Consider the following 23189-nt stretch of genomic DNA (forward strand, 5'->3'; position numbering starts at 1 on the left):
TAAGTCAAAATCAACTTATAGCACTTGCCATAGACTTAAAATTTTAAATAAGATATTTAATTAATGCCTATGGAAGTTTTACAAATGAATTTTGACCACTCAATGTTGGTCTATAGATAATATTAAACTATGAATTCTAATATAAAGTCTCAATTAGGAGAGCCTAATATCCTTTCTTGGAACGAAAGGTTCCTTTTAGGACTCCACATTGAATGAATATTTCATCATGACAACTTTCTCTCTGCTTTCTTCCACATTGAATGAATATTTGATGAAAAAATTCGTATTCAAAATTTGATAAAAAATTTCATATTCAAAACCGCAGGCGGATTAAGACGAATTTGCTATCAGAGACCAATACGTAGTTGAGGATGAATTAATTACTTAGCAGAAAATGAACAGAAACAGAGGAGGCTTCACTTGTTTCTTGACTCTTACTTATTCACCAAGAAACTCAAATCTCTTAATTTTCTCAAGTTAAAAATAGGATATGTACATGTTTTTTTATCTATACCTAAAAGGAAGTTATTAAAATAAGGAAAGCTGAAATAGAAAGACTAGAAGTAGGAAACACTATTCCTCATTAAATAATGGAGAAAACTCAAATAAAGAAGCACAACTTCATCTTAAAATTTCAATCAAACAACATCAATGAAGCTGAAGCTGCAGCTTTCTCTTTCTCCAGGTCGGCTTCAAGTTCTGTCAATGCCAACTTTCGCTTCTTGACCTGTTTCTCGAGTTCTCTGATCCGTGTGTCGTAATCTATCTGCTTTTCCAAAGCCTGATCCAACTTATGACGCAACCAATCCAAGTTCAAGCCTGCTTTTACCAGATCAGTAAGCGTATTGTCTGCTTTGTTCATGTCTTCCACGGTGAGGTCCTTAGTAGATTTGGACAGTGTCTTGATTAGGTCAAGAAGAGCATGCATGTAAGCATTCTTGATATGTTGATTCTTTAAATTGAAATTCGACGTGAGATCTGGATGTTTCTCAAAGATTACATTCACCTGATCAACCTGTGATGATGAAAAAAAAAAAAAATGTCAAATCGAGTTTATCTCAAATATTGAAACAAGAGTTTTATTACCTGCGAATCAAGAACCTGAAAGCCGTTTACTTCGATATTTACATTATCTTTGTTCTGAAAATCTTCAGAGGAATCATCACTAAAGTACTCTTCAACTTGTGATGCATTTAACGTGTCAATAATTTCATGAACTTCAACTTCAGCAATAATCGTGAGCTCCCCATTCAACAAGAATCCACCACGAATGTTATTAAGGTTGAATACGGGAATCATGTCTCTAAAACCGCAAACTTTTGTGTTCTCATCAAACCAGCCCCATCCTTCTGTAACAATATTTCAATATATATAACAAGAATATGTTAGTTCGTAACTATGAATTTGACATAGCCAGTGATCATGATCACAATTCACAACCATAGTGCATATGATTTTACTTTTATTGAAGGAATGGTTCCCAGAAATATGATTGACTATAGTGAATTGATAATCCACGTATCTTCTCCAGCCAGAAGGAAATAGTTCCAAATTAACTTCCAGAAACAGAGAAAAGTAACCAGTAGGGTTTCCATTGGGATGAGCAACAAGACGCCTGCAAGAAAGAAAGAAAGAAAGAATAACCAAATACGGTATATGGATCATTCATGATTTGATATATATATGAAAAATAACAAAAGGAAACTATGATTTTACGTACCAATAAGAGTCACCGATTAGGATTGGAACAGAGCAACACCAATGACGTCGCTAGTCTTTTATCACCCAACCAAACTTCTTTAAACCACCTTGATTTGCCATTGAAGACTCTACTAGATACAATAAAAGAAGAAAACCCTTTTGAAAGACTCAAATTCAAAACCCTAATCACACCGCACTGAGACGAAGAAGCTTTATCTATACGGAAGATGCGTGGACGATCGTGCGAAGGAGGAAATTGAGGTTGCGTCTACTGTTGATGGATGATGGTTATATTTTATTCGGTTCTTTAAGGTCACCGGTTTTAATCAAGGTTTTTTTTTCCTATTTGCGAAAGGAATTTTTTTTCCCTAATTGAGAAAGGATAATGTGTTTAAAATTTTAAGTGGTATTTTTTTTTAAAATTTGGAGTTGAGATATATCTACGATTATGTACGTATGTGAGTTATTGTATTCGCATATACTATACTCTTTATAAAAAAGATTAATTAAAACTACATTATCACTTTTTCATGTGTGTTTATTTTTTACTGTCGTCAAAAAGATAAAAATCCAAGAGAGAGTGATTATGAGCCAATATATCAGCTTCTTCCACCTAGCGTAACCAAGGGTGTGACCATGGAAAGCACAATGCAAAAGCAAAGCGCAATGATACTCCACTTAGAGACGCCAAGTGTGTTGTACTATGGACTTGGTTTGTTCATTAAAAAGCTCAACAACAATGTATGTGCAGCTATAAATTGCGATGAATAAATAGTGATGTAATAGCTACCTTCCACATTGAGAATTTTAAAAGCAAAGAAATTCCGACCTAAGACTTTTAATCTTACAAGTACATTAGCCTGCGTCACAAGCTATTTGTTTCTCCAAAGCCCTATCCAACTTCTGACGCAACCAATCCAACATGAAGCCTGCTTTTGTCAGATCAGAAAGCGTACTGTCAGCGAAGTTTAAGTCGTCCTCAGTGAGTTCCTTAGGTGACTTGCTCAATGTCTTGATTAAGTCAAGAAGAAAACCCATGTAAATATTCTTGAGATTTTGATTCTTTAAAATCAAATTCGATGCGAGATCTGGATGTTTCTCAAAGGTTTCCTTCACTTGATAAACCTGTGAAGACAGTGTAAACAAAGATCATATCAGCTTGTCCAAAATATTGAAACAAGAGTTGAAATCATTGTCAAGCTTTATTACTTGCGAATCAAGAACATGAAAGCCCTTGATTACAACAGTTACATCATCCTTGTCCTCTTCAGATGAAGCGTAATAGTCAAGAAGTGTCCATTCACTATCAACACTAGTCCCTGCAACTTGTGATGTGCTAATAGCTTCAAAAGTTTCTACTTCAGCAACAATCATGAGCTCTCCGTTCACCAAGAACCCACTATTTATATCATTAAGCTTTGTTAGAGAAATCATGTCTTCCCAACCCCATTCCGGAGCTTTCTTATCAAACCACTTTCGTCCTTCTGCAGCATTTCCACTCCATTAATTGGTTAATCAACATAGAATAGTTAAAGCACTACTACATCAACTAAAATCTTGCCTGTGGATTGGAACATCAAATTGCTACTATCAAAATGACATTAGTGATGAAAAGTATTCACTTATTCAATTTAAAAACGTGTTTCCGCTGTTTCTACCATGCATAAAACTAATCAAAAGCTAGAAATATTTACCTCTCTTTACGGATAAATGCTCTGAAATTTGATTAACTACCGTAAAACGAAATTGTGTATATTGTCTCCATCCACAAGGCATTGATTCGAAATCAACTTCCAGATACAGAGACAAGTGATCACCATTATTTTCCTCCGGATAGGCAAAAAGACGCCTGCCAGAATTAAAAAGAAAATAAACAACCCAAAAGAAAAGAATCACCAAAACTTTATATAGATGTTAACAATCTTCGACGAGACATTGGAAAGAAAAAGATATTGTATTTTTACCATTTGACGTCACGGATCAGAACTGGAACAGAAACATAACAATCTTGTAATTGTAAAGAGGAAAAATTCTTTATAACCCAAACAAACTTCTTATCACATGGGTTCATTATTGATGTCATGAAGATTCCTCGTTCGCAAGAAGACAAAACACTTTTAAAACTCAAATTTTGTAAAACCCTAATCACGTTCGAGGTATAAAATAGAAGAAAAAATTACAAACTAAGATTCCACTCCCAAGAAATTTTGAAAATCGAGCACAATTCTTTTAACAGTTACCACGATATGAATTGGAATAGACTAAAGGATTTTGTAGAAAAGGAACGGAGACGAAGAAGCTATGAAAACAAACTTTTTAAGCGTAACCTAACGTAAAATCATATATAAAGGAAAATATATCTAGCTTTTTTTTTTGGTAACAGATATTGTTAGATAGAATTGAGAAATTTTCGAACAAACTACATTCATCTATAGATTTTCTTAGCGTATAAGTTGGAATAAATCCTAAAACCCCTTTAACAAAAAAAAAATTAAAAAAATTCTCAAACCCTTAAAAATAGAACGAAACTTTTTAGTTAAATGAAAAGACCTTGATTTTTGTATAGATTAACAATAAGCTTATTTTTACATAGCAGTAACGTATGCCAAATTAAAGCATGTATTGACTTTCCAATCACTCTGTTTCTTCTTATTAAGTTTATTTGGCTCAAATACTCTGTTTCTGATTTGTTATGTAAAAAATGTTATATATTTGATACTTGATTTAGACGTAGCCAACCATCAATTAGTGATAAGGAAAGTTAAAACAGAACAAGAAACAGAGGAATACTTCACATAAAACCATCAATTAGTGATAAGGAAAGTTAAAACAGAACAAGAAACAGAGGAATACTTCACACAAATCCATCAATTAGTGATATCAAACAACATCGCTGAAATCAAACGGAGTTTCAGCAGCCAAAGCCGCAGCTTTCTGTTTCTTTAGATCAGATTCTAAATCCGATAAATTCAGCTTTCATTTCTTGACTTGTTCCTCAAGTTCTCTGATCCGTGCCCCAATGGCTCTTTTTTTCTCCTTCTTCAAGAAAGCTTCGTCCAGTTTCTGACGCAACCAATGCAACCTCAAGCCAGCTTTTGTCAGATCCAAAATCGTGCGGTCTGCTTTGTTTAGATCGTTCATCGTGAGCTCCTTAGGCGATTGGCACAGTGTCATGATTAGGTCGAGAAGAACACCCATGTAAGCATTTTTGAGCTGTTGGTTCTTTAAACTGAAATCTGATGCAATGTCTGGATGTTTTTCAAAGATTGCATTCACTTGGCTTACCTGTGAAACAAGAAAGGTCAAAACCTTTTCCTACACTCAAATTGAAATAAGAGTTTTATTTGTACAATGTCATGCTTTATTACCTGCGAATCAAGAATTTGAAACCCATTGACTTCAACAATTTCATTAACATCTTCTGAGGAGTCCTCCGACCATTCTTCAGATGAAGACGAGTATCTCTGTTCATCATCGCTAGATTCACTACTCTCTGTCTTCCTCACCATTGATTACGAAGCGAATATATCTCAATTTCAAAACTGAATAGCTGGGGATTAATTAAACTTCAGTGTTGTTGTAGCTAGGAATATTGACCAGAGAGGATATTTATATTTGTGGAGTTAAGATAGTGATATTAAGAAAATGCACTCTTGTCATAAATTGCAAATTTATAAATGGTAAAATTAAACAACCAATCGATATTAATGTTGTACATCCAATAGAGCCACTTTTTTTGCCGTGTGTCACACTTAAAGACATTACTTTTACAGCAAGAAACCTAATGCTTAAAGGAACCTAGAGGAGAGTAATCAACTAACCCCAATAAACTCTACACAACATGAGCCTACACACGATATAAGAATATACACAAAATCAAACATAACCGAATTCAAATGCATTTATAATTTCTTGGAATTCAACTTTTGAGAAAGAGAAATTCGATTTGTATTTTTTACTCTATATTTTCTGAAATCGAACACAAATAGATTTGTTGCGTAAGTATTCAAAAAGGTTGTCCATAAATGTGAGTAAGTCTTCAAATTTATGTGTTGTGTAAGTATTTTTGCCCATTTACAGCCCTATATTTTCATTTATTGAACTTCCTGCTGTTTACTGATATGGTCACCAATCAACCCCTTTTTATACTATATATGGAGCTTTCCGGTTGACAAACAAACAAAATTTGGAGATCTCATCGAACAGTGTCAAGAAAAGGGTAAATCTCATACCTAAAGTTACAACTCCCACTCACAACTCTCCCTCCTTCTTTACCATCACAACATTTAGGAAGCTCCCCAATAATCTTATCCAAACACGTCTTACAAACCGTAAACCATAGGTCCCGTGTACACTGCACCATTCCGTACAGCTTCATCTTCCCAAGTTTCATCTCCCCCGTCTCGTACAACAATAACTTATCTGATCTACGAGTAGCTTTCGTGGTCAGCTCAGTTAGTAGAGCCTTTGTCTTCGCATTGAACGACGCCGGATCGCTTACTTTCTTTGTGCTGTACATATAGAACTTGTTCTTGTCATCGATCTTCTCGAAGAAAGCGGTTGGAGAAAACTTGAGAAGACATTTGTCAAACCATACTATTCCCGCCTTGTTCATCGGACATCTTCTACGTAGCTGTCATATTCATATTCATAGCAAATAAAAACAAACTTTACACTCGCACACAATAATTTACGTATGATATATAGATTTTGTACATGCACTAAAGATTTGGTGTTATTTTTGAAAACCAAAATATTGACGTGTGTGTAACGTTACCTCCGAGGAGGCGGTAGTGAGGCAGGAGCCACACTTTGGGCCGTAGGAGTCACCCCGGCATTGGAGCAAGATATAGACGGTATTGGGATCGTCACCATGATAGGCGTAGACGAAACCTCTTACAAAAGTGTCTTTATACATGTCATTGATGATAAAGTTAAGGTTTTCTTCGTACGGGCTCTTCGGCTTGTATTTCCCTTCAATTTCAGAGCATTTGTGGTATAGATACGCGTTAGTCTTGTTCATGGACGAGACGCTGCGTATAGGGAGGACTTGTGTGGCTACCACGGCCAAGTTAAGGACCAAAACGATGCGTTTTGATACGGAGGATGAAGACATTGTTTTTTACGCAGAAGAATGCTTAATAGCTGATTTGGCTTTATATTAGTTACTAGATGAAATGCTTATGTCAAAACGACTTTTTTTTTGTAACATTCCAAAAATTCGGTTGCTTTAAAAGAAATGTTTTTGGGTTCTGTAACGGACACGGGAGAAGAGTTAGGAGATGTGACTTGGTATATGCGGCTAGTGAAAGGCCGATGAAAAAGTCAAAATTTAAAGATTTGACTGAGTTTAAACTTTTATTAATTATAAATAGTACGGTGATAGAAAAAATTTGGACCTATGTTTTTCAGTATTAGTTACATACGATAAATAGCGTCTAATGGTTTGTTCTTCATTATGTAGACAGAGTTTGACTTGGCAACTAAATACCGATTCCAACGTTTAAGCATTTGGATATCTCTGTATGATATGCAAAAAATGATAGGAAAATATTGCCAAACATTCAGGTTTCATCGTTAAGCTGTTTCAGTTCCACTACTAATTAGCACCTAGATAAGGATCATGCAAAATCAGTAAACAACATCTTTGAACGAAAAAGGAGCTCTCGCAGCCAATACCTTGGCCTTTTCCTTCTGCAGCTGAGCTTCAAAATCCAAGACCATGTGCTTCAGCTTCTGCAACTCTTCCTCCATTGTTCCTAGCCGAGCCACACTACTCTGCCCCATCTTCTTCTTTTCAGAGACCTCATTCAGCTTCGTCTTCAGCCAATCCAGTTTAAAGCCAACATCAATCAGATCATCAAGTGTCTCGTCAGCATTACTCAGATCATCATCAGAGAGCTTCTCTGGAGACTGGCACAGTGTCTCAATGAGCCTAAGAAGTGCATCCATGTATGCTTTCCTGATCTGTTGGTTCTTTGGACGGAAACCTATTGCTGTGTCTGGGTGTCTTTTGAAGATCTGCCTCACTGATTGTACCTGCAAGAAAGAACAACATAAACGAAATGGGAACCAAGATTTTGAGATTACTTATGATAAGTTTTCTTTAGAAAAAGGGTTAGATTGTGTTCTTACCTGTGAAGTAAGAACCTGAAAACCATTGACATCCATGGTTTCCTTTGCTGGTAGAATCTCTTTTAGAAAATCATTAATCCACGTATCAAAAATAGGTGCCTTATTGTTACACCCTGTACCACCATTTTGTACTGTCTTCGAGGTGTCCACCATGGACTTCAATTGGTGGAGAGATGAAGCATCATCATCCGGATCCTCTTCAACTGTACCATCGTCAAACAGATCTTCTTTCGCGGCATCATCAGTATCCGCATCGGAAACTACCACATTGTTACAATTCATACCACGGTTTCCTACTGAACGAGAAGCTTTATTCCAGGCATTCAGTTGGTTCAAGGGACATATTTCCTGACCTCCATCATCAGAAACAGGAGATGATGCATCATCATCATCATCATCCGAATCTTCTTGAGATGCATCATCATCATCATCCAAATCTTCTTCAGATTCATCATCATCATCTAAACCCTCTTCAGATTCATCATCATCATCCAAATCCTCTTCAGATGCATCAGTAGCTTGATTTCCTTCTCTGCAGCTGAGAGGTTCTGTTATCTTCACAGTATCCTTTGGTACACCAATAGCTGGAAGAATCTGTACCTCAGCGACAATAATGAGTTTGTTTCTCACGAGGAATCCATTACCTCTAGCATGAAGTTTATAAAGGGGCAAAAACTCATTAAAGCCCGAACCATAATTATTTGCATCAAACCAGCGTTGCCCTTCTGCGATATATATATCCACAAACATAATTGGAAAAAAAATGTTAAGTCACATCAAGTGATCCTAACCATAAGAGATTAAAACAGAGACATATATTCTCCTTTCAGGCCACAAAAACTGAAACAAGGAGCGTATAAGTTAAAAAATTAATCACCTAATACTCTGGTGGATTGTTTGTGAAGCTTATTCACAAGAGTAAGACGAAATTTCACTTGTCTTCTCCATCCTAATGGCAAAGATGCAGGATCCGCAAGTTCTAGATACAAGGACAAGTAACCATTCCTATCTTTATTGTAACAAGCAAGAAGACGCCTGCACAAAATAAAAACAAAATCCAATCTTTTACCAAAAAAAAAAAAAAAGACGAAAGTGTTTGTAATCGTTTCTTTATTTACCAATTGCAGTCAGCTGCTGCGAAGGTGCGAGAGTAGCAATTGTTATGTTGCAAAGAACAGAAATTTTTCAAAACCCAACTGAATCTTGTCTCCTTTTGCTTGCTCATTATTCTTGTTGAAACGTTTGGAAACGGCGGATGACAAAAGAAAACCATAGAAACTGAATCGGATAAGCAAGTTCGTAATCCAATATATCAATCGCAGTCTCCGGTGATAGATTCACACACGAAGGTGCTTTGAATCCGAGTCTAGTAGGGTTTAGGGTTTTAGAGAAGTAGATTTAGAAATCGCTAGCCACAGAGAGAGTAAGAGAGAGATATTGGACGATATCTCTGTTGTAATCGCTACTAGAGAAATATGCTGATCCGTAGTGGATCTCTACCTCTTGAAAGTTTGTTGGCGAGTCGCTAGGGTTTACGGTTGGAAGTATATATACTTTTAGCTTTTTAAAATAAAGACCATATTCAAAATAAATAAATAGATCCAATAAATAAATAAATAGATCTAAACAAATAAATAAAGACCATATTCAAAACAAATAAATATCGATTAAGTAATTAAGATGCTTAGATCATTCATATAAAATACGCATATTCAAAATAAAACAAGTTAAACCCTTCAACTTATTTGATACTTGATTCACAAGTATCCAAGATAAAACCTAAAAAGTCTGCAACGGAAAGGAAATTGCCGAAACTAAAATAAAGACTAAAGACTTCCTTTATTCAAAAGAAAAGTTCAAAGCCGCAGCTTTCTCTTTCTTAAGGTCGGTTTCCAAATCGGACAAAGTAAGCTTTCGCTTCTTGACCTGTTCCTCGAGTTCTCTGATCCGCGCACCACTAACTCTCTGTTTCTCCTTCTTCACGTAAGCTTCATCCAACTTCTGACGCAACCAACACACTTTCAAGCCTGCTCTAGTAAGATCAAAAAGCGTACTCTCTGCTTTGTCTAGGTCTACCAAGGAAAGCTTTTTTGTCGACTGGGATAATGTCTCATTTAGGTCGAGGAGGACATCCATGTAAGCATTCTTAAGTTGTTGATTCTTTAAATCAAAGTTTGAAGTGAGATCTGGATGCTTTTTAAACATTTCACTGACCAAAGTTTCCTGTGAATAACCAGAAAAATGTAAACCACAAAAGGTCAAATCGAATTATCTTAAAAATTGAGAACAGAGAGTTGAATAATTTCGTGCTTACTTGTGAAGGAAGAACCTGAAACCCATTGACTTCAACAGTTTCTTCATCTTCTGACGAAGAATCTTGATTTGGAGAAAAATCACCATCTTCACTATCGCTAACCTCGCAACTATTTTCTCTCAACATTTATTCGATGGGAATCTCTCAGCCTAGAAACTGCAGAGTTGGATAAATCAGAGAATCAGTGTTTAAACTTCGCCACAACAGATACATATATAAAGAAAATGCAGGCATTCTTAATTAGTAGTAACATGTTTTAAGAAACTCATCGTGACTTGATATTCTTTTGGGATAATTACGAATAAATCAATATTGGTAACCAGCGAATAGATGGATATTAAATTGCATCATCAAGTTGAGCCGCTTGTTTGGTAGCGACTCTTCGTGTGTTGAGATCAGGAGAAAAAAAAATTACAGAAACAAGGCAAAAAAAACACTTTTTTTTTGTCAAAGAAAAACCCTAAAACGGAATCATTCATATGCAAATTATCTTCGAATCAAAAGAAAATTTGTTGCTAGCAGTTTTGTTAAGTAAATCATGCTTAACCAAAATAACCATATAAGATCTCAAACCAAACCAAAACTTATACTGAACCAAACTCGATTCTTAACCAGAATTTCACCTAACCAGACTTTGAAAGGGGATACTTAACCAAAGAGAAGGTTTATTTTAGCCTGAACCGGTTTTTTTCAATGAACCAAACCGGCAGATTTTATTGAGTTTAGCCTGTTTATATATGTGAGTCTAAAGAAATAAAAACAGATTGCCGGGTTACGGTGACACCGGTTTAAGAACACCAAAAAATGCGTAATAAAAGTGAAGTGTGATCAAACAACATCATCGAACTTTAGAGGAGCTCCAATGGACAAAACCTCTGACTTCTTCTTCTCACACTTGTGCATCAAGTCATGAAGCTGCTTCTCAATTCCTTGGAGTATGACCAAACCAGATTGTTCTTTCTCCTTCTTTTCTTTCACTTGGTCCAGCTTCTTCTCCAACCAATCCACCTTAAATCCCGCATCTTTCAAATATGTCAGTGCAATGTCTACTTCCACAAGATCTTCATTTGAGAGCTCCTGAAGAGATTGACACAGCGTCTCAATTACGTTGACCAGGAAATTCATGAATGTTTTCCTCAGATGTTGGTTCTTTACTTGGAACCCTACTGCAATCTCTGGGTGCTTTTCAAAAATACGGCTCACAGATTCTACCTGCAAGTGTAAATACAAATGTACAAAAAACATATCAGAGAGATCATTCTTTGGAGATGTGGAGGCCATTTTTAAGTTTCTTTACCTGTGAAGGAAGAACTTGAAACCCATTAACATCAATGCTTTCCTTCACTTGTTGAGCCACTTCTCGACTCTTGTTGAGTAAATCATTAGACAGAATAATATTCTTTGATTCATCTAGTGTGCCAATAACTTCATGAAATTCTACTTCAGCAACAATCATGACTTGTCCATTTACCAAAAATCCACCATCTTTGGCATTAAGTTCGGTAAGTGGAAGCATGTTTTCAAAACCCCATCCGCGAGCATTCTGATCAAACCAGCGGTGTGTTTCTGTAACATTTCCCACTCATTAGGTAATCAACCACAAATAAAGCACTGCATGAACTATATGCGCCGTAAGAGTAAGATTTAAACAACTCACTATACACACAAACATACTGAAAATGACATTAAAAGAAAAGTGAATCAACTAGTGATGAGAAGACTTAAGTAAGAATCACCTTGTTGTACAGAGAGTTCTTGCGAAAGCTGATTTACTATACTTGCGCTAAATTTGACGTATCTTCTCCATCCACAAGGCAATGATTGAAAATCAGCAACTTCTAAATACAAAGAAAAGTAATCTGCTTTATATCCCTTAGGAAAGGCAACAAGACGCCTGCAAGAAAACCCACAGAAAAGGAATTATCAAACTCGATATCACTTAAGTCGACTAGCAAACTTGGAAACGAGTAACTTTTTTTTTTTTACCATTTGTAGTCACCAATCACGACTGGAACAGAATTACATCTCTCAGAGTTCAAAGAGGAGAAATCCTTTATCTCCCAACAAAACTTCTTATCAACTCCCTTGGCCATTGGATTTTGATAAAAGATTATTTGCAATCAAACTAACATAAACCTGGAGAAAGAGAAAACCTCTTTTAACTGAATGTCACACACAGAAATTCATAAAACCAATTAACCCCAATGAAACACACTCTCGAGATACAAAATAAGACCAAAAAACACTAATATTCACTTTTGACATTCAAACACAGTTTTTTTTTTTTTAAATAGTTGCCACACTCTAGACTAAAGAGTTCAATACTTAGTTGAAGATTATGCTTCGATGTTGAACGAAGACAAAGAGAATGAGGGCTTCCCGAATTCGTGTATGATTTCCCCGGGATCTAACTACAAGAAGACGGAGTGAAGAGAGAAAAAGCCCTAGAACCTGAGTGGCGCACAAAAACACACCCAAATTTGTAAATCTAACAATCAACTAACAAGTAATAACAATCTCGATCAACGAAACCCAAAGCATACATATCAAAACCACCATGGAATCGAACAAAGTCTAGGAAGAACATCAAATACTAAAGGAGTTACCTCTTGAAAGTTTGTTAGCGAGTCGCTAGGGTTACTGTTGGTGCATATATAGGTTAAAAGTAAAATATATTTTAGCTTATACTTTTGTACCTAATATTATCTGGAGGATCATTTTAAGATGAGGACTAAGGGCCTGACTGGTTTAAACGCAGCGGTTGCAGTTGCGGGAGTTTGCGGAAGCGGGCGGTTGCGGCTTTAAGCGTTATCAAACGTTTTGAACGACTGGTTTAGCGTTTGAAAATAGGAGCGTTTGCGGGAGTTTTATGACTGGTAAACCAGCGGGTGCGATAGCAGTTAAATAAAAGAATGAACAAAATAAATAAAAAAATAATACAAAAAAAAAAAGAAATAAAAACACCAATATATTATTATGATAATATTAGAAAAATTTGAACATGCTTAATAATTAAAACCATAGATAAAGTACTAAATAATTATTCAAAAATAAAGAAATTTTGTAACAAGATAGTACTTTATGCATCTGGTTTAACATAAAAAATTGCATTAAGTAATGGGAAAAACTGTAAATAACGTTGAATTCAATCAAAAAGCAAGTGAGTTTCTATTCGAGAAAACAAATCGAAACATATATTTAATCAAAAAGCAAAGCAATACGTAATGAAAATAAAAAAAACAATGCCATGAAAAATATTTAAAAAGTTACACATGAGGTGATGAAAGAATAAAAGGATATATGATACTTACATTTGGTTATTGATTTTCATCAGTTTGGGTGGAAGACATTGAGAGAATAGAGTTTTAGAATATTATTAGGGTTTCTGATGAGAACGTGATACAAAGATGAAAGATATATATATAGGATTAATATATATTATAATAATTATAAGTAAATGTTTGATTTTTTTTTTTTTTTTTTTTTTTTTTTTTTTTTTTTTTTTTTTAATCCAACCGCTACCGCCCGCAACCGCAAACGCTTGCGGGAAGGAGCTTTTGAAATTCAGCGATTTCGAGCGGTTCGAAGCGGGACGGAGCAGTTTCTATGATTGGTTTCAACCGCTAACAACCGCAACCGACCGCTAGCAACCGCTAGGAGGGTGCTAGCGGGAGAACCAATCAAGCCCTAAGCATCCCAAAAAATTACACAGATAGGTCTAGGCCTGGGCGTTCGGATATTCGGATCGGGTTTTTCAGGTTTAGAAAACTAAGACCCGTTCGGGTATTTTAAAACATCGGGTTCGGGTCAGGTTCGGATCGGGTATTTCGGGTTCGGATTCGGGTTTACCCAAAGTATCCAAATATTAGAAATTTTGTATCTAATTCTATGCAAAGTATTGAAAAATACTCAAAAAATCTATAAAACCCAAATATTTTATACCCGAATCTAGCCCAAAGTAGCTAAACCACCCGAAATATCTTAACATCCGAATAATTTAGGCACTTATGTTATTACAAGTATAAATATTACTAATATATTATAACTATTTACTTATATTTTGGATATGTTCGGGTACTTGTTCGGGTTGGGGTTCGGATCGGGTTCGGGTTTGGGTTTTCGGGTTGTGAAGTTTAGAACCCGTTCGCGTATTTTAAAACTTCGGGTTCGGATTCGGGTCGGGTTTTTCGGATCGGGTTTGGTTCGGTTCGGTTCTTCGGGTTCGGGTATTATGCCTAGGCCTAGATAGGTCCGTTAAATCAAATCTTTGATTAATTAATAAAGTACGCATATATAATGAAAAAATGGTGGAAGCCCCTTGGCCCATTGGATGAACAAGGGTTAATTAATGTTTCTACACCCAGAGGTCTGGGGTTCGAGTCCCAGATACTGCGATTTATTAATAAATTTGCAGATTATTGGAGGCAAGTGTGCAGGAGATCTCCAGCGATGTACAATTATAGCCGTTCGCCAGGATTCTACGCAGAGAGGGAAGTGTCCATCAAGAGCATAAAGAAGGAGGTGAAGGAGGTGAGTATGAAGAAGAAGGTGAAGAAGGTGTCGTCTGTCGTGGATCTAATAAGGGTCGGAAGGAATTGTCCGTTGTAGAATCGTCTATGTAACAGTTCTCATAATTTGCAATAAAAAAATCGAGACGTTAAAAAAAAAAAAAAATGAAAAAATGCAAAACCTCAATTTATTTGATACTTGACTCACAAGTAACGAAGATAGGAAACTAAAAAAGTCTCCAACGGATAGGAATCTGCTGAGACAAGGAAAGAAAAAATTAAAAGACTAAAGACTCCATTCATTCAAAGAACATCGCCGAAACGGGTTCGGTTTTTAGAAGCCAAAGCCGCAGCTTTCTCTTTCTTAAGTGTGGATTCCAAACTAGACAAAGTCAGCTTTCGCTTCTTGACCTGTTCCTCGAGTTCTCTGATCCTGGCACCACTAAATCTCTGTTTCTCCTTCTTCAAGTAAGCCTCATCCAACTTCTGACGCAACCAACCCACTTTCAAGCCTGCTCTAGTAAGATCAAAAAGCGTATTGTCTGCTTTGTTTAGGTCTTTCATGGACAGCTCTTTTGTTGACTGGCACAGTGTCTCGATTAGGTCGAGAAGGACATCCATGTAAGCACTTTTAAGCTGTTTGTTCTTTAAATTGATTTTTGAAGTGAGATTTGGATGTTTTATAAACATGTCCTTAACCCTGTTTACCTGTGAACCAGAAAGATGTAAAAACAAAAAGGTCAAATCGAGTTATATTCTATTTATTGAACGATAGGAAACAAAGATGATGATCACATTTAGTTCTCATGTTCTATTAGAGATCAGAAAGTTATTATTTGAGCTTACTTGAGAAACGCGAACATGAAACCCATTGACTTTAACTGTTTCATCATCGTCCGCCGAAGAATCCGAGTCATCCAACGAGTAATCCGACCATGAATCACTGTCGTCACTAAGATCACTAAGCACATAACGCTTTCCTTTCTTCAACATTTACACGATGAATATCTCTCAATAACTTTCAAACTTTAGTAAATGATGAAGAAGAGAAGAAGTCAGAAGATCAAAAAGTTGAGGATTAACCTTTACAACAAAAATTAAGAAAATGTCCTTAATAACATGAGCAAATGGAAGCAACCTTGACTCATCGTGACTTGATACTCTTTTACATAATTACGGGTTAATTAATATTCGTAAACAGCAATGTCGAGAACGGTTAAAGGAACACCATAGAGTTTGTAAGCTTATCAAGTCACTCTAGCTTATAAGCTTTGTGGAAAAGGAACACCATAGAGTTTGGCAAGAGATATATAGAAGCTAGCAAAAGAATGTTCAAGAAGATACAATAAAGGGTTGATAAAAAAGAAGAAGATACAATAAAGAAAAAGAAAAAAGCTTGAAACATAACAAGAACCACTTGTCAAAACTAGTTGGTATCTTCAAGTTTTCATATATCACAGAAACCATCTTATATTCTTATCCAAGTTTTCAGAACATCTACAAGGGAAATTATTATGAGAATTAAAAGAATTAAGCATGTTCTTCATAGCAGGTATTTATATTCTTACCCCATAAACCAACATTTGAATGTGCAACCAAATTATCTTCTGAGTAAACTTGAACACAGTCTCTTACACCTGAGAGAGCCATGGATCTACGATCAGGTTACGTCTAATCGTTCTCTGTCTCTCTCTCTCTCTCTTTCACTTTTATCTCTCTATCTATCTCACTCCGCCTTCATATAAGTTTGGGTCTTCTAGGGTTCATCGATTCTCTTTTCATTGTTGTGTGATTCCGTTTATCTGATTTTTGAGTGTTTATCTGGGTCTCTGGTTCAAGCAAGCAAGGAGCCAAGGACGAAGATTCTCCCGGATCCTTTAATGTTAATTCTAAAACCAGAGAGCTGTGGTAAGAGATTTTCCTACTTAAAATTGTTTTTGAGATTTGATTCTGATTTTTTTGGGAATTGGTTTCATCAACTGTTCATCTTCAATTAAAGTTTCTGTTTGGGCTCTATTTATGCAGCAGGATTATTATATTGTTTTGTTTGCAACGGGGCTTTAATAGCACAGACGCACACACTAGTTTCCTCTCTTCCGTTGGTATTTTATCTTTTTTTCTTCTACAAATCTAGGGTTTGATTTCAATCTCGATCATAAATTGGTATCTCACTCTCTGTCCTTAAGCAAATTGATCACATACTACTACTGTCTTGTTTAGCCTAGTGTTTTGTTTACATGTCTGTCCTGAAGCTAATTAATGTTGTTTTTCACTAATTTGGAATTTAGCCTCTTGGTTATTACTTGCCATATCACTCACTTTTTGGTCCTTTAAATTCTTGATGCAGGTAATTGTGGAGGATGTCACCTAAATCTATATGGACAAAAGTCATCAAACACTTGAAATATCTTACCATTTGCAGCTACCGACAACAAATTTATCAGAATAAATTTTCTCAGATTGCAAAGAGGAGAAATTCTTTATTACCCAGGTGATCTTCTTTTCAGATTAATTCCCCATTGATCTTCTTGATGAAGATTCCGATCCTCTACAATTTACACTAGGAAATGCAAAAGAAGATTCTCGAGCCGCATAGCCAAATATATATAAAGATTCCACAACAGAATCGAAGCCTTTATGAGTTCGGAAGCCACCCTAAAATATTTATTTAAGGATCGGATGTGAATCGCTTTCACTCCTCCTAGGGTAACTTGGTGCATGCACATTCCGGATTCTATCTTTAGATGGATTCTTCTTTCTCTTCCTTTTTATCTCAATCAGATTATTGTTCTCCACTTACTTATCGTAGCCAGATTCTTCAGACTCTCTTCTCAACTAACTTTTTCCTCCTCTCACTTTCTTTCTCTTTTCTTCTTCTCTCTCTCTCTCTCTCTCTCTCTCTCTCTCTCTCTCTCTCTCTCTCTCTCTCTTCATTTTCTGCAATTTACTTCATTTAATTTTAATTTTGTTATTTTGTATATAAACACACAACTAGTATTAATAATCGATTAAAATAATTAAACCATTCAAAGAAAATAAGCATATTCAAAAATAGAACAAAGCAAACCGTATAACTTATTTGATACTTGAATCACAAGTAACCAAGATTGAAATTGCTTTTTATCAAAAAAAAGAAAGATTGAAATTGCTGAATAAAGGAAAGGTGAAATAAAACACTAGTGACTTCATTCACACAATATCTCTGAATCCAGTTCGAGATTTAGCAACCAAAGCCGCAGCTTTCTCATTCTTAAGGTCGGATTCCAAATCGGACAAAGACAGCTTTCGCTTCCTGACTTGTTCCTCGAGTTCTCTGATCCGGGCCCCAGTAACTCTCTGTTTCTCCTTCTTCAAGTAAGCTACGTCCCACTTCTGACGCAACCAACCCACTTCCAAGCCTGCTCTAGTAAGATCAAAAAGGGTACTCTCTTCTTTGTTTAGGTCTTCTAAGGAAAGCTCTGTTGTTGACTGGCACAGTGTCTCGATTAGGTTGAGGAGGACATCAATAAAAGCATTCTTGAGCTGTTGATTCTTATAATTGAAATTTGAAGTGAGATCTGGATGTTTTTTTAAACATTTCCTTCACTTGTTTTTCCTGAGAACCTGAGAGATGTGAACCGAGAAGGTCAAATCGAAGTATCTTCAATAATATTAGAGAATATGAACAAATACTATCACATTTAATTCTCATGTACGGTAAGAGAAGAGAATTGAACAATGCCTTACTTACTTGTGAAACAAGGACCTCAAACCCATTGACTTCAACAGTTTCTTCATCTTCCGACAACGAATCTTCAAACAGCTTCAAATCTTCGTCTTTGCTAAGCACATAATTATTTTCTTTCTTCGACATTTATACGATGAAAATTCGTCAGCTTTCAAACTTTAGTATATGATGAAGCAAAGAAGAAGCCAGATGATCAACACATATATAAAGAAAATTTTGGCATTCTTACTAACATAATTACGAACCTTGACTCATCGTGACTTGATACTCTTTGGCATAAGTACTCTGAATAAAAGTAACACTGGTAACCAGCGATAGATATTAAACTGCGTACATCAATTGAGTTGAGACGCTTGTTTGGTAGCGACTCTTCGTGTGACCAACTAAGTTCATAAATTACCCTTTATGGCTTTATGGTTGACCAAAATAAAAATTTACCCTCTATCAGGAAAAACAAAAAAAACTATGGTCGTCGCACACAAAGACATTACTTTATCATCAGGGCATTGGGGAAAATTGACAGAAACTAGGTCAAACCCTAAAACTGAATCATTCCTGTGATAAGATCTCATACACATTTTTCTTTGGTATAAAAGTCACCTACAACTTCCTCGTTACTTGAATTATACATCAGCTCACTCGATATGCAAGTCATCCTGTGGAATTTGTTTTGAGTAAATATCGATTCTATACTCTATATATGATCAATCCTTTACAGAAATCGAGAGAGTTACATTTTACAACATTGTGGATCGGATATTTACAAAGACAGGGTCTCTGTTATCTTCCTAAGTTTTAAGAGGAATAATTAGCAAGGACAGCCCACAACACCAAGTAGAACCAAACTCCACTTGCCTTAAAACACAAGAAACATTAAACAATATCATCGAATGAGATAGAAGCTTTTGCAGTCGACACTTTTGCCTTCTCCTTCTCTACCAGAGCTTCCATTTCTAAACACTTATGCTTCATGTCCTTCAACTCTTCCTCCATTTCTTGCAGCCCAGTCTCACTAGCCTCCTCATTCTCCTTCTTTTCTGACACATCATAAAGTTTCTTCTCCAACCAATCCAGTTTAAATCCAGCATCTCTCATGGATCCCAGTGCAGCATAAGCATCCAACAGATCCTCCTTGGACATTTCCCGAGGTAACTGGCTCATAGTCTCAATCAGACTGAGTAGCAGACTCATGTAACCTGACCTGAGATTTGGGTTCTTTGGACGTAAATCAGATGCCATCTCAGGGTGTTTTTCAAACATACGGCTCACAGATTTTGCCTGTCATTGAAGAAAGGTTAGTGAAGTAGAATGCATATTCAGAGAGAAGTTCAAAGAGACATCACAAAAGCACCATATCATAGAACAAATCATGTTATCCATTACCTGTGAAGGAAGGAGTTGAAAGCCATTAACATCCACGGATTCTGTGACTGTTGAAGTTTCCTCTGTTATATCTAATTTGCCAATAGTTTCAAGAACTTTTATCTCGACAACTATTTTAAGTTCCCCGTTTAAGAGAAATCCGCTATCTTTGGCATGAATTTCATTTAGGGGACACATGGATGGAAGACCCCAGTTGGTAGTCTTCTCATCAAACCACTGTTCTAGTTCTGTAAAATCACAAAAAAAAAAAAAAAAAAAAAAAGAATTCATCTATTTAGTTCATTTTATATTGAACAAAGCAGTAAAAGAACTATGCACCTGTGGATTGGACAACAATGCTCACAACTTGGCAAAAACTCTTTCTTCCGTTTTATAAGAAGATGAGAATGATCAACTCGGTACTTCCTATCTGACTGACTATTTTGGGTTCATGATAGCGTCAATGAAAATAATTAGAGAGCAACTCTTGCAAAGCTATCAGTGGTAATAAGTACTTTACCTGTACGTTTTGACTGAGAGAGTTTATCTGATGATTGATTTACTAGAGTTAGACGAAATTTAGTGTGTCTTCTCCATCCAGAAGGCAGAGAAGTAGGAACAGCAACACCCAGAAACAAGGACAAATAATTAGCATTATTATATCCCTTGGGATAGGCCCGTAGATTCCTGAACAAAAACCAAAGAAAACAAAGGACAATATTATCACTCAAACCCAAAATATACGAAAAAACATTAGAATAGTTCTTACCATTTGCAGCCACCAACGACAAAATGATCAGAATAAATAAGGTCAGCTGGTAAAGAGGGGAAATTTTTAATCGTCCAAGTGATCTTCTTATCAAATTGCTTCTCCATTGATCTTGATAAAGATACCTCTGCAAAGAAACTAAGAGATCATGAAGAGAAGAAAAACCCTAGAATCCAACCTAAAATCTCAAGCAGCATATCCAAATTGAAACTAAGATTCCTATATATATGGTTTTGAAACCTTAATTAAGTATAAAGAAATGTCAATTGTTTAGATTACGTACACGAGGGATAAGAATCACTTGCGGCTCCTCTTAGGGTTACTTGGAGCATGGGCAACCTGGATTCTATCTTTGATCGATTCTTCTTTCTCCTTCTTTCCATCTTAATGAGATTCTTCTTCTCCCTCTTTCTATCTCGACCAGATTCTGCAGACCGTCTCATGTCAGCTACTTATCAATTTCTTTCCCTTTTTTATCTCATGTATTTTGCCTTATGTTGGTACTCTTTTTAGACAAAGCTGCTATCATTTTTATTTTATCACCATAACACTAAGCTATTAACAATTTGTAAAAATGAAATTTGATGAAACAATACTAGCAGAATAGAAACTGTTAATCACCAATGAAAGGTGAAATAACGTAGCAGTTGTTAAGTTATCTAAACAATATCACAAAACGAACAGACCAAGGAGAAGAAAAACTCTAAATGCCTATGAACTCAAAAATATTAAAAAACATCATTGAATGATAGAGGAGCTTTTGCAGCGAAAACCTCTGCTTTCTCCTTCTCCAGCTGAGCTTCAAGGTCTAAGCATTTCTGATTCAAACTTTTCAGCTCTTCATTAATTTCCTGCATCCGAGTTTCACCAGCCTCCTCTTTCTTCTTCTTTTCTGACATCTCAAAAAGTTTCTTCTCCAACCAATCAACCTTAAATCCAGCATCAGTCATGGATCTGAGTGCAACATATGCCTCAGCTAGATCAACCTTGTTGAGCTCCTGAGGCGACTGGCGCAGAGTCTCAATGAGACTGAGTAGCAAGCTCATGTATCCTGACTTAAGATTTGGATTCTTTAAACGGAATTCAGATGCAATCTCAGGGTGTTTTTCAAACATATTCCTCACAAATTCCACCTGAGAGTTATAAAGTAGAATCCATATTCAGAGAACATTAACACAAAAGCACCATAAATATTGAACACATCACGTTGTCTCTTGTTGTTGATTATCCTACACAAAAAGTTTGTGGCATTCTTAATTTTTACCTGTGAGGGAAGAAGTTCAAAGCCATTAAAATCTATGGTTTCCATTATTGTAGAAGTTTCCTCCGATTCATCAAGTTTCCCAATAACTTCAAGAACCTCTATCTCGGCAACAATTTTGAGTTCTCCATTTACCAGAAATCCGCTATCTTTAGCACAGATTTCATTTAGGGGAAACATGGATAGACGACCCCAGCGAGGAGAACGGGCATCAAACCACTTTTGTTCTTCTGTAAAATCACAAATAGAATTTATATAATCAGTTCATTTACATGCAAACAAAGCATTAAATGAACTATGTTTCTTTGGACTGAACAACAATGCTCACAACTTTGGAAAAAACGTGAAAACTAATACTATAACACAACCCATGAGTAACATTCAACTCCAGTCCCCAAAACGAGCCTCATAAAACATCAGATATAAAATGTAGCAAAACAAAATAAGATTCACGACTTAAAGATTCGTAACTACAATGTGTTTGCCATTAAAATGATTTTTGGAGAAAAGAGCAGTGGGAAGAAATAAGCACCATTTTGTTTGGAACGCTTTACCGAATTTTGATTTACTACATTTAGGAGATATCGAGCGTGTCTTCTCCATCCAGGTGACAATGACTCATAATCAGCGACTTCCAAATACAGAAACAAATAATCAACATTATTTCCCTTGGGATAGACAAAAAAACGCCTGTAAAAAAAAAAAAAAATACTCAAATGAAAGAATCAGCAAAATTGTGGAGGATAATCACCTAAATCTAGATGGAGGAAAACACTTGAAAAACTTACCATTTACATCCACCAACGGTGAATGGATCAGAGTAAAACTTTTCCGATTTCAAAGATGAGAAATTCTTAATTGTCCACGTGATCTTCTTAGCAAGTTTATTCTCCATTGATCTTAACGAAGATTATTCTGCAACCAAACTACCATATAACCTGAAGAGAAGAAAAACCCTAGAATAGTTTTTTTCTTGAATATTAAAAAAAAAAAAACCTAGAAATTAATTTGATAATCAATCAACAATCTCAAGCAGCGTAACCACAATTGAAATTAAGCTTTCAATATGGAATCGAAATCTTGACAATTTTAAATGCCGCTCTAAAACGATTTCTTACCGTATAGGATTAAATCAAAGAGCCTTGACTCACTCCTTTTTTCTCCGTAAAAGGTTTAGATGAGACTCCTTTGTGACTTCAAGGAGTTTTTTTTTTTTTTTTTTTTTTTTTTTTTTTTTTTTTTTAACTTTTTTCCTTCTTTTTGGTAAATCGCGACTCTTTTTTTTTCTTTTGGTAATTTGGTAAATTGCGCTTTTGTGACTTAGTGGAGTTAATTAAGTCCTCGAGCCACTCTATTGGCCGTGTGACTCATCTAGTGCCCACTCGATATTCTTTTATTTTTATTTTTTTTGC

The 23189-nt window shown here is 35.8% G+C and overlaps 10 protein-coding genes and 1 pseudogene across 14 annotated transcripts; all 11 read right to left on the reverse strand.

Moving 5' to 3' along the window:
- Nucleotides 1–531: 531 nt before the first annotated feature.
- On the reverse strand, nucleotides 532–2038 carry LOC9314275 (MATH domain and coiled-coil domain-containing protein At3g58280). Its single transcript, XM_021024926.1, is given in 4 exon segments — nucleotides 532–1015; nucleotides 1087–1349; nucleotides 1461–1615; nucleotides 1721–2038. Coding segments are annotated over 4 exon segments (900 nt in total). The 5' UTR covers nucleotides 1822–2038; the 3' UTR covers nucleotides 532–634.
- Nucleotides 2039–2481: 443 nt separating this feature from the next.
- LOC9314276 (MATH domain and coiled-coil domain-containing protein At3g58280) lies at nucleotides 2482–4092 on the reverse strand. The gene is made up of 4 exons (XM_002878162.2): nucleotides 3666–4092; nucleotides 3396–3550; nucleotides 2911–3185; nucleotides 2482–2826 (listed from the first exon to the last, which is right to left on the reverse strand). The coding sequence occupies exons 1-4, from the start codon at nucleotides 3782–3784 to the stop codon at nucleotides 2557–2559; spliced, it is 819 nt and encodes a 272-aa protein (XP_002878208.1). The 5' UTR covers nucleotides 3785–4092; the 3' UTR covers nucleotides 2482–2556.
- A 354-nt stretch (nucleotides 4093–4446) lies between these two features.
- Nucleotides 4447–5345, reverse strand: LOC9314277 (MATH domain and coiled-coil domain-containing protein At3g58280). Its single transcript, XM_021024954.1, has 2 exons — nucleotides 5070–5345; nucleotides 4447–4986 (listed from the first exon to the last, which is right to left on the reverse strand). The coding sequence occupies exons 1-2, from the start codon at nucleotides 5208–5210 to the stop codon at nucleotides 4678–4680; spliced, it is 450 nt and encodes a 149-aa protein (XP_020880613.1). The 5' UTR covers nucleotides 5211–5345; the 3' UTR covers nucleotides 4447–4677.
- A 380-nt stretch (nucleotides 5346–5725) lies between these two features.
- Nucleotides 5726–6904, reverse strand: LOC9314278 (putative cysteine-rich repeat secretory protein 61). The gene is made up of 2 exons (XM_002878164.2): nucleotides 6479–6904; nucleotides 5726–6334 (listed from the first exon to the last, which is right to left on the reverse strand). The coding sequence occupies exons 1-2, from the start codon at nucleotides 6815–6817 to the stop codon at nucleotides 5897–5899; spliced, it is 777 nt and encodes a 258-aa protein (XP_002878210.1). The 5' UTR covers nucleotides 6818–6904; the 3' UTR covers nucleotides 5726–5896.
- A 93-nt stretch (nucleotides 6905–6997) lies between these two features.
- Nucleotides 6998–9651, reverse strand: LOC9314279 (MATH domain and coiled-coil domain-containing protein At3g58410). The gene is made up of 4 exons (XM_002878165.2): nucleotides 8955–9651; nucleotides 8714–8871; nucleotides 7837–8561; nucleotides 6998–7740 (listed from the first exon to the last, which is right to left on the reverse strand). The coding sequence occupies exons 1-4, from the start codon at nucleotides 9107–9109 to the stop codon at nucleotides 7333–7335; spliced, it is 1446 nt and encodes a 481-aa protein (XP_002878211.2). The 5' UTR covers nucleotides 9110–9651; the 3' UTR covers nucleotides 6998–7332.
- On the reverse strand, nucleotides 9616–10315 carry LOC9314280 (annotated as a pseudogene).
- A 499-nt stretch (nucleotides 10316–10814) lies between these two features.
- On the reverse strand, nucleotides 10815–12880 carry LOC9314281 (MATH domain and coiled-coil domain-containing protein At3g58340). Of its 3 annotated transcripts, none has more exons than XM_021024924.1 (5): nucleotides 12757–12880; nucleotides 12137–12286; nucleotides 11887–12044; nucleotides 11448–11716; nucleotides 10815–11362 (listed from the first exon to the last, which is right to left on the reverse strand). In XM_021024924.1, the coding sequence occupies exons 2-5, from the start codon at nucleotides 12241–12243 to the stop codon at nucleotides 10979–10981; spliced, it is 918 nt and encodes a 305-aa protein (XP_020880583.1). In that variant the 5' UTR covers nucleotides 12244–12286; nucleotides 12757–12880; the 3' UTR covers nucleotides 10815–10978. The 3 variants fall into 3 exon arrangements, with proteins under 3 accessions (XP_020880583.1, XP_020880582.1, XP_002878213.1); XM_021024923.1 differs by lacking the exon at nucleotides 12757–12880 and adding an exon at nucleotides 12476–12727; XM_002878167.2 differs by lacking the exon at nucleotides 12757–12880 and having other exon boundaries at nucleotides 12137–12727.
- A 2028-nt stretch (nucleotides 12881–14908) lies between these two features.
- LOC9314282 (MATH domain and coiled-coil domain-containing protein At3g58280) lies at nucleotides 14909–15651 on the reverse strand. The gene is made up of 2 exons (XM_002878168.2): nucleotides 15505–15651; nucleotides 14909–15366 (listed from the first exon to the last, which is right to left on the reverse strand). Exons 1-2 carry the CDS (start codon nucleotides 15649–15651, stop codon nucleotides 14962–14964), a joined length of 552 nt encoding a protein of 183 aa, XP_002878214.1. The 3' UTR covers nucleotides 14909–14961.
- A 2196-nt stretch (nucleotides 15652–17847) lies between these two features.
- LOC9314283 (MATH domain and coiled-coil domain-containing protein At3g58280) lies at nucleotides 17848–18511 on the reverse strand. Its single transcript, XM_021026249.1, has 3 exons — nucleotides 18389–18511; nucleotides 18245–18298; nucleotides 17848–18180 (listed from the first exon to the last, which is right to left on the reverse strand). Exons 1-3 carry the CDS (start codon nucleotides 18509–18511, stop codon nucleotides 17848–17850), a joined length of 510 nt encoding a protein of 169 aa, XP_020881908.1.
- Nucleotides 18512–19060: 549 nt separating this feature from the next.
- On the reverse strand, nucleotides 19061–20857 carry LOC9314284 (protein RESTRICTED TEV MOVEMENT 3). The gene is made up of 4 exons (XM_021024925.1): nucleotides 20517–20857; nucleotides 20268–20434; nucleotides 19769–19995; nucleotides 19061–19663 (listed from the first exon to the last, which is right to left on the reverse strand). The coding sequence occupies exons 1-4, from the start codon at nucleotides 20621–20623 to the stop codon at nucleotides 19259–19261; spliced, it is 906 nt and encodes a 301-aa protein (XP_020880584.1). The 5' UTR covers nucleotides 20624–20857; the 3' UTR covers nucleotides 19061–19258.
- A 232-nt stretch (nucleotides 20858–21089) lies between these two features.
- On the reverse strand, nucleotides 21090–22980 carry LOC110228225 (MATH domain and coiled-coil domain-containing protein At3g58360). 3 transcript variants are annotated; one of them, XM_021024927.1, is made up of 5 exons: nucleotides 22896–22980; nucleotides 22566–22715; nucleotides 22310–22467; nucleotides 21781–22007; nucleotides 21090–21649 (listed from the first exon to the last, which is right to left on the reverse strand). In XM_021024927.1, exons 2-5 carry the CDS (start codon nucleotides 22670–22672, stop codon nucleotides 21245–21247), a joined length of 897 nt encoding a protein of 298 aa, XP_020880586.1. In that variant the 5' UTR covers nucleotides 22673–22715; nucleotides 22896–22980; the 3' UTR covers nucleotides 21090–21244. The 3 variants fall into 3 exon arrangements, with proteins under 3 accessions (XP_020880586.1, XP_020880587.1, XP_020880588.1); XM_021024928.1 differs by having other exon boundaries at nucleotides 22566–22692; nucleotides 22896–22922; XM_021024929.1 differs by lacking the exon at nucleotides 22896–22980 and having other exon boundaries at nucleotides 21781–22408; nucleotides 22566–22655.
- Nucleotides 22981–23189: the final 209 nt, after the last annotated feature.

Source organism: Arabidopsis lyrata, assembly GCF_000004255.2.
Source record: "Arabidopsis lyrata subsp. lyrata unplaced genomic scaffold ARALYscaffold_5, whole genome shotgun sequence".
Lineage (NCBI taxonomy): Eukaryota > Viridiplantae > Streptophyta > Magnoliopsida > Brassicales > Brassicaceae > Arabidopsis > Arabidopsis lyrata.